Below are 9,481 nucleotides of genomic sequence, written 5' to 3'. Positions count from 1 at the left end.
AATTCGAGCTGCTCTGATAGTTGTGTAAGAGCTTCATTCACAAAATGAGGTCCGTTCTCAGATGAGATTTTGGAGGGAATGCCCCATCTTGGAATTATTTCCGTCAGCAGGGCTTTAGCCACTGTCGATACAGTGGCATATTGTGCAGGGAAGACTTCAATCCATTCTGAGAACATATCAGTTATGACCAGGCAGCACTTCTTCCCTTCGCATGGTGTCAATTCAATGAAATCAAGCATAATGTGTTCAAATGGTCTGGCTGTTGGTGGGTGTGCTCCTATGTGTGGTGTTTGTTCTCCTCTGCCTGTGTTGTTTCTGGCGCAGATGACGCATGGACCACAGAAATCTGCTGCCACTGATGTAAAACCTTTGGTGTACCAGTGTTTTTGAACTGCTGTACACATCACTCCTTTTGACACATGGTCCAACCCATGTGTCAGCTGACAGAAACAGTGAAAAAACTTTTTAGGCAGGCAGGGTTTGTTGTCTGGGCCGCGCCACACACCATCAACCTGTTTACACCCATGTTGGGCCCAAAGTTTCAGTTCTGCAGGGGTCTGTAAGAGAAACCGCTGGGGTAGAAAGAACACAAAGAAAAACAGGAACTGGTTTCTGGGCTGTTGCTTTGGTGGCAGCATCTGCTCAAGCGTTAGCACAGGAAACGGAGTCAGTAGCAGAGGTGTGAGCTGCACATTTGCAGACCGCTATCTGTGCTGGGAGGAGAATAGCAAAGAGGAGATCAGCAAACTTCTCAGAAGGCTGGATAGGTTTACCATCAGATTTGAGGAAATTTCTATGCTCTAAATCTTCTGTTCTAATGACTGAATGGGTAGCTCCTGAATCTACCAGAAATGGGATAAGTTTGAATTTTTGTCTCGCAACATTATGAAAGGTTCTCAGCTCTCTCAAATTAAAATGATTTGATTAAAGTAACTGTAAAGTGAAATCCCAGATTTTATTGGAAACATATTAAAGAAGTCACAGTATGTTTGCTGAAAACTTGAAGAAGGAATGTCTCTGGTGCCTTCATTTAGTCCTGTTTATTGTCTTATGTTTTTGTTTGTTAATACAACTTGAAACCTGGTAACTGCATGACTCATTTTTGGGTTTGGGGTACTTGCATCATTATTATTTGAATATTATATGAGATTTTTAGGTTCTATGTGTTGGATTTAAAGTTGCCTGTTTTTAATCACATGCAGACATAAAGAGACATGAAGAGATCCTCTAAATTAGTCATTGTATCAATTTCTGTACTATGATGATCTGATGGGGCCAACCTCTGAAGGAAATGACAAAATGTTCCCATATTTCTTCTTTTGCTATAGCTAGATAAAAGTATCAAACCACGTGTTAAAACGCACCAGATTACAGGAAATGGTATCTACTCACTGCATTTTTTTTTTTTTTTTTTTGCTTCCGCTGAAATGCAATGTGAAAGTAAGTTTCACACATCAGTGAGTTGGCTCATAAGAAAACACCCACAGTCCTCATGTTGATCACGCAAAGAGCTCATGATTTAGGGGAAGTAACTGCAGAAAAACAGCAGAGCAGCAGTTGAGACCGGATGTCAGATATCTTCAACTTCAACAAGACGATCATGACCAACAGACTTTCTCAGTCTGGTAAGGATATTAAACTTTACTGTACTTTTGTTAGATGTCATTTGGGTTTGGCAAGGCACAGAACTTTTCACAAATATGAACTACAAAATTCAAATTCTCTCTTCTGAAGTGACAAAAAGATTTAGCTTCCAGTCTCACCTGTAACTGTAAAGGGCAATAATAATCAATTCTCCCTGGTACACACTATAAAGACGATATTAAGTAAACCCAATAATTATAAAATACAACCTCTTTTGAAAAGGTCATGGGCGCTGGAAGCAGAATAATGTGGACTTGATGTTGACTTGATTAATGTGAACTTAACTGTGGTCTGGAGATCCCCCCTCTGAAAGTTTTGTAATGAGTAGATACCATTTCTTGTAATCTGGTGCATTTTATCACGTGGTTTGATACTTTTATCTAGCTACAGCAAAAGAAGAAATATGGGAACATTGTGTTTCCTTCAGAGGTTGGCCCCATCAGGTCACACATTTGAAAATATTCAAAGTACAGAAATTGATACAATGAGTAATTTTTCTCTCCCTGTCTGTCTGCCTCTCCCTGTCTGTCTGTCTCTCCCTTTCTCTCCCTGTCTGTCTGTCTGTCTCTCCCTTTCTCTCCCTATCTCTCTGTCTGTTTGTCTCTCCCTTTCTGTCTTTTGTCTCTCTGTCTGTCTGTCTCTTCTTTTCTGTCTGTCTGTCTCTTACTTTGGTAAATGGTAAACGGACTGCATTTCTATAGCGCTTTTTCGAGTCTACTAGAAGTATAGTAGAGGCTCTTTGAAAATCCAACAACCTCACCAACCCTCACCGCTGCTCTGTAAAACATTCAGACAACACAACAGAGCGGCTCTGACACATAAAACAGGACATCAGGATGTGGTTTCAGGGTCTTTCTGTCGCAGGAGTTTGTGGTGAAGTCGCCCGAGTTGTGGAAACACCTGTGCAGGAAGATCAGCAGGGTAGAGTCACGGCTCCAAATCTCAACTGAACACATGTTAACATTCTCACTTTTGCTATTATTATTGTTGTTGTTGTTGTTGTTGGTGTTGGTGGTGGTGGTGGTGGTGGTGGTGGTGGTGGTGGTATCATTAATATTATTATTATGTTTATTATTATTATTAGTGTTATTCCATACCTGGCCATACCATACCTACATGGAAATCAGCGGTTTTTGTCTTTTTTATTTTTTCAGAGGTTTGATTTGTGAGGGATGGGGCCGACCTTTCCTACCCACTTAGCCGTGTAATCTGTGAAATCTAAAACCCATGGGCTCGGTCTACTACTCTGTCAGAATATAAAGATAAGAAAACCTGTGTAATATTATTTCTCTCTTAAAGATTTTTCTGTTGATCATTCATGAAAAAATCCCCTTTTTCAGCTTCAGCAGATCAAAAAAAGTTTATATATGACAAGAAAATATCTATTCAGGTACAAAGTACAAAGTAACCTTATCTGGTCCTGGTGCTTAATCAGTCAGTCATCTAAGTAAAATATATATATATAGCATACATACATTTTTTCTACATAAACTGAGTGCAACACTGTATTGACTTTGCATTGTGGACACATTTTTTTCTCATATTGTGTCAGTCAGATTGAGGTTCTCATCAGCCCACACAACATGAAAAGGAAGCAAAACAACTTCCCTGACCCTAACCCTAGACAGATGACATCACCTCAATCCAGCCACCTGATTGGACTGTTATCACACCACTGAATGAATGTCACCAATGTTTGCCTTGTTTTTTATATTATTTATTCTGCTCATGGAATAAAAAGTGTCCAGACTTGCAGAAGAGCAGCAGTAATGTAAACACACTATTACTGTCTTGTTCCCCAGTAACACCTCTGAAATGTGGAGGACAAGAGAAAAAGTTTGGAGGTAGTACTTGCAGCGTTACAATCTGCCTCAGGCCGTGAGATTATACCACATTTGTGGTTTTGCATGAATTAAAAGACAGTGTTGGCAGGTTGATGATGCATATTTGAATGTGGATGTCAAGACTGAGGCACTTCTTACCACATCAATAATGTCCTTGTAAAATTCTTCAACAGAGAAACAAGAACTACGGATTGTGCTCGTTGGGAAGACTCAAGTTGGGAAAAGTGCAAGTGGAAACACCATCTTGAGGAGAAAAGCTTTTCCCTCTAAGCTGTCCTTTTCCTCAGTGCCAACAAAGTGTAAAAAGGAAAATGGAGAGTTTGATGGCCAGCCTCTCGCTGTTATTGATACTCCAGGTCTGTTTCCCACCACAAATGCACAGGGCCACGCTGACTGGTTTGACAAAACTAAAAGAGATGAGGTGCTGAAAGAGGTCATAAGATGCATCTCACTTGCTGCTCCTGGTCCTCATGTGTTCCTGGTTGTGCTCCAGCTGGGCAGATTCACACCAGAAGAACAGAAAACAGTGGAAATCATTCAGGGAATCTTTGGCAAACAGACAGAAGGTTACACTATGGTCCTGTTCACCCATGGAGAAGATCTGCAGGATGAAGGATGCTCTGTAGAAGAAATCATTGATGAAAATCAAAATCTCAAACATGTCATCATGAAATGCCATGGAGGATATCATGTTTTCAACAACAGAAGCGAGGATCCATCTCAAGTTGCTGAGCTGCTGCAGAAGATCAAAAAAATGGTGCAGAGAAATGGAGGAAGCCACTACACCAATGAAATGCTCCAAGAGGCTGAGAAAGCCATAACAGAAGAGATGGTAAGACTTATGAGAAATGACCCCAATCTGACACAAGGAGAAGCAAGAAGAAAAAAGGCTGAAGAAGACAATTATTTCATCAAGAAGCAGACAATACGTATGGTACGTTCTGTAGTGGGAGGTCTAGCTGGAGCTGCAGTGGGAGCAGTTGTTGCTGGTCCAGTGGGAGCTCTAGTGGGGGCTGTAGTGGGAAATGTGGTGAGCGCTGCAGGGGAAGTTCTTTTTGCTGGTCAAGTGGAAGGTCGAGGGGGAGGTCCGGTGTTAGGTGCAGCAGGGGCACGTGGTGCCGTTTTTGCTGATGAATGCATCATACAGTGAATTGTAAATATCTCCAGTCATTTGCTGCAAATTAGGCCAATACTCAAAAATGAAAAAATAGGAAAATCATGGTGGAAAATTTGATTTTTAAATGTTATTTTGTCTTCATTTTTGATTTATGCCTTGTCATATTCAAAAATATAACAATTATTAATGTTAACTGATCCTTTGTTCTCAGCAGCTTAGCTGATGATGCTCCTTTCTAATCAAAAAGATTTTATGCCTCAGGAGCATACATTTAAATCTATCTATCTATCTATCTATCTATCTATACGTATATATAGAGAGAAAGAGAGAGAGAGAGAGAATGCCAAGAGTGTGAAAAGCAGTAATCAGAGCAAAGGGTGGCTATTTTGAAGAAACTAGAATATAAAACATGTTTTCAGTTATTTCACCTTTTTTTGTTAAGTACATAACTCCACATGTGTTCATTCATAGTTTTGATTCCTTCAGTGAGAATCTACAATGTAAATAGTCATGAAAATAAAGAAAACGCATTGAATAAGAAGGTGTGTCCAAACTTTTGGCCTGTACTGTATATATACACATAAATATAGGTTACAAACATTGAAAAAGCAGCTTGCAATGTAAAGACATGTTGTGCAGTGTGTTGTGTCAGTGAACAGTCAGTTAATCTGTCCTTTTTCAAGTTGAGGTTTTAAAGGATTGTATCCAGATCCAGTTTTAATGTGTCCAGTTGTTCACAAGGATACAGATATTGTTGAATGCTACTGCATGTGTATTCCTTCTCCAAACAAGTTAGAATTGTTGTCAAGCACTTTTAATGCCTATTTTTACTTGTCTTTTGGATGACAAGCTTTTTTTCAATGGCTACTGTTTTTGATACCATTTTTTACTTGCGACAAGCTTGATGACAAGCTGATTGCAGAGATACACTTAAAATGTTCTATTGCAGCAATGTTCTGTCACAAATAAAAATATATTGGAACATTTAAATGTATTGTTTGATTTCTTCTCTTCTGTACAATTTAATATTGCATTCAATACAATTTCAAGACCAAAAGGGTAATTACATTAGAGGAAAAGTTATTACTTATATTAACAAAAGATAATAAGTAGCTTTAAATAATGTTATATTGGTTATTTGCTATATATGATTACTTAAGTTTAGCTTAAAATTGTAATTTTATACAACTAGGAAGAAATTTATGTGAGCTAATCATTTTTAGTAAAGACTGCTAAATGTGTTTACTACATTGTACTGAGGTTCTATGTTAACACAACTAAACCTGTTTAGTTTCATCTTTGTGTAAAAACTAAAATGGTTTAAGGCAACGGGTTTCCATGCGATGTTCTAGTAAAGTCAATTAATTTGGGTTAAGAGCAGGTTATGTCGCCACCACCAGGACCGCGACTGGAGCGGCTCACGGGTCTGCTGAAAGCCTGCAGGATGGAGGGCGTGGGCCATGGTGCCATGGCTCAACTATTGTGGACACTCAGGTCTTCATTTAAAAGAATGGGTTTTGGACTGGCAAGAAATTAACCCATTTATGTAAACAAAACCCTTCCTTTGTATTTTATTGTCTCAGTTGGTTATTTTAATACTCTGCTCGTCCTGATTTTAAACAAATCTTTTTTGAGTCCTAGGCCCTCTTAGGTGGCGTTGTCCGTAGTTTTTAGTTTTTTTTTTGTTTTTTTTTTTTAAATCATTTTTAGTTTAAGTTATTCATTTAGTTTTTTATAGTTGTTTTAGGGTTAGGGTTAGGGTTTTAACTAGGACACTTACGCCAGTGTGTTTTATTGTTTTATCATAAGCCAGCAGCTATGCTATATTTTTATTTTTAATATTTTATTTGCCCAATCTACCTTGTCAATAAATTAGTTTACACATAGTTCCACCTCTGCCTCTTGTGTGTGCGTGGTGTGACCCGGGGATTTTACTCAATCAGTACAACCTTGTGACACGTCCACTTGGACACATGTGGACGTGCACATGCAGCTCCACCTCCCTAATTAACTCGCCTATAATATATAATATGCATATATAAAGCCACCTTGCTTTAGCCTCAGTTGAACCCCTGAGAAAATCTACCTTCTTCTCTCCATCACGGGTTTCAGTTTGCAGATTTAGGATAGCGCAGCCTGCCCTTAAAGGCAATGGCACCTGGCACACTGATTGGTGTAACTGGCGTAACTCTATTTAAGCAGACTCAGTTTTGCATCAGACATTTCAGTAGATAATGATGAAGCCCATCTCCACCTCAACCCTTCAGTAAACTAACATTTTTTTCAATGATGATTCATTCAAACAATCCTCTCTAATTTTTTCCAGAATTTGTATCCCAACACACAAAAACCTGCTCCTGCTGCAAGTATCAGAGTTTTCCTGCTGCTGAAGGCTCTTCCTGTTCTCTTTCCCTGAAATCCTCACCCACTTATCTCTCCCTTTCGCCTGATGATGAACTGGTCGACCAACTTAATATCCTGAAAATCCCTCCCACAAGGAACAGCAGAACTCTCCACATAACCCAAAACATCTGATTCATCCCAGACGTCGGTGCGGGCTGAGTAACACTTCTTACATAACACGAGTTTCCTCCCTGACTGATGGAATCTATTTTGTCCAGCAGCTCTCTGACCTGGGGCCTGTTGCACAAAACTAGGATAAGGGATTAAGCCGGGAAATCTTGGTTATCCTGGATTAATTTATCCTTGATCCGGTTGCACAAAAGTGGGATAGTGGATAGCAGGATATGTTATGACATTAGTTACCATGGAGATTTATTCTGTGAAGCTAGTCTGCTCCAGATGAGGCTAAGTTCCAGGATTTATTTAATCTCATCCCTTATCTCAGTCAACAGTCACCACAAACAGAAGCTAAAAGTTATTCTACTGCCCACTACACATTGTTATCACATTAACACCTTCCTAAAATAATCGCCTAAGTAATTTTTTCAGGTTTCTCAAGAGACACACACACAAAAAAAAAAAAAAAAAAAAAAAAAATCACCAAAAATTAACTGTATGATATTTTTTGATAATTTCACTCAAAAATGTTATAAAAAAGATGACTACTGACATACTAAAACAATGTCAGTCAATTATGTAGCATAACAGAAATAAATGACTAATTTTTGAACATGCCTTTGTTGACTGAAGCAATTGTACTATGTTATATGCCAGTGTTATACTAAACCTCATCACGTACCAATTGAGGATGAATAAGGATAAATCAAAGCAGGTAATCCATCAGCTCCTTTCAAAACTGAAGTCACACAGTGACTCTACAAGACAGAAAGCACAGAATCAAAGCATATTATACAACACAAAAATAAAGACAAATTCAAAGGTCTGTATGTAATACACCCTGCATGTTTGCACACTGAAATAAATGCAGGACAAATCCATACACAACAAACGAACAGACAAATGAATGGATGCAGTAACAAGCTTGTATACACACAGTAGGCTATACAGCACAAACGACATAAGAAAAAAAATTCCTCTGCCAATGTAGGCCATATTTAACTGAAATTCACAGCATGCGTTTCTGCCACTCCAGGACATATTTAACTTAAATTTAAAGCATGCATGTTAACTAAAATAATTTAACACATGTTGGTCCCTGAGCAGCTGACCACTGTCGTCATCAGGGAAGATGCAGGATTGTCCCAGTCTGTGTGTGATGGCACTCTGGGGGCCCTCTCCTTCCTCAGGCAGGCCACATTGTGGAGGACAGCACAGGCCACAGTGATGTCACATGCCCTCAAAGTCCTGACCCTTAAGTCCTGAGGACAGTGAAAAGCGTGCCTTCAGGAGGCCAAAGGTCATTTCAGTCCTGGCCCTTGTCCTGGCATGGGCAGGACTGTAGGCCTGCTGTGCTCCCTGGGGGTCTGTGGTGTCAGGAGAAAAGGCTGACAGGCAGACCCCCTGTCCCCCAGCAACACACCAGAGAAGTCACCTGTCAATGCTAAATCTCGTCATCACAACCTCATAAATAGAGTGACATTCTTGACACAGCCATGATGTAAAAAGTGGTTATTACAGTTTTTCTCCATTGGTTTGGCTCATTTCTTGAAACTGAAATTACATTCTCAAAACTTCAAGATCATTTGGCAAAACAGTCTTACAGTTCAGCACAACACCATAGCTCACTTGCAAAAGCACATATCTCTCCCAAAACTGTTCACTCATGCTTCAGAACTAAATTCCTTTCCCATATAAATAGTCAGTGCCCCCAAAATGAGAAAGATCCTTCTCAATTACTTTGGCTCATTTCTTGAAACAGACCAGACGTTCTCAACACGCTTGGTACTTTTGCCAAAATAACCTGGATGGTTCAGCATAACACCATGGTTCACCTGCAAAAGCGCATATCTCTCCCAAAACCGTTCAGTTTTTACCAGTTCACTCACACTATTGACACTAAGGGCTGTTCAGTCTACGAATTACTTCTGGCCCTGGATAATTACGGACTGCATACCCCTTGATACCCCTTCGGCTCCCTCCAACTGGTCCAGTTTTCTACTTTTGGAACAATTCATGGACTGTTTCATGGACCATTATTGACACATTAAAACTGTTTCAAACTGTGAGACATTGCCATGTCGCGGTTCTCCGCTGGAGTGACACGGCCACATGGCCACATAGTTAAGACTATAACTCTTAACCCGTGAATGAATGAACTATGGCTGTGTGTGAAAAATGCAGTTCAGCCTACTCACGTCTGGAAGAAAGCGTCCACCAGCTGAAGGACAATATCCGGGAAAAGGACAGGCTGATTGACGACCTCATATCGGTCGCCTTATCCCAATCAAAGCACATTTCATACATCCAGGCACCCCGACTCCCATCTTCACCCTCCCGACTGTCACAGGCCGTG

At 39.9% G+C, this 9,481-nt stretch overlaps 1 protein-coding gene across 1 annotated transcript; it reads left to right on the top strand.

The window, feature by feature from the left end:
* Positions 1-1,567: 1,567 nt before the first annotated feature.
* Positions 1,568-4,638, top strand: LOC115363690 (GTPase IMAP family member 7-like). Its single transcript, XM_030057967.1, has 2 exons — positions 1,568-1,625; positions 3,662-4,638. The coding sequence occupies exons 1-2, from the start codon at positions 1,568-1,570 to the stop codon at positions 4,636-4,638; spliced, it is 1,035 nt and encodes a 344-aa protein (XP_029913827.1).
* Positions 4,639-9,481: the final 4,843 nt, after the last annotated feature.

The sequence above is a fragment of the Myripristis murdjan genome, chromosome 8 (genome assembly GCF_902150065.1).
Source record: "Myripristis murdjan chromosome 8, fMyrMur1.1, whole genome shotgun sequence".
In the NCBI taxonomy this organism is placed as follows: Eukaryota; Metazoa; Chordata; class Actinopteri; order Holocentriformes; family Holocentridae; genus Myripristis; species Myripristis murdjan.
The sequence above is the reverse complement of the archived record's forward strand: the minus strand, read 5'-3'. Positions and strand labels throughout refer to the sequence as shown.

What these genes read in the sequence shown, in the direction of transcription:
- LOC115363690 (XM_030057967.1), top strand. Translation starts at nt 1,568, where the DNA reads ATGTCAGATATCTTCAACTTCAACAAGACGATCATGACCAACAGACTT. An exon ending in CAACAGACTTTCTCAGTCTG is followed by an intron (nt 1,626 to 3,661) that starts GTAAGGATATTA and finishes ATTCTTCAACAG; the next exon opens with AGAAACAAGAACTACGGATT.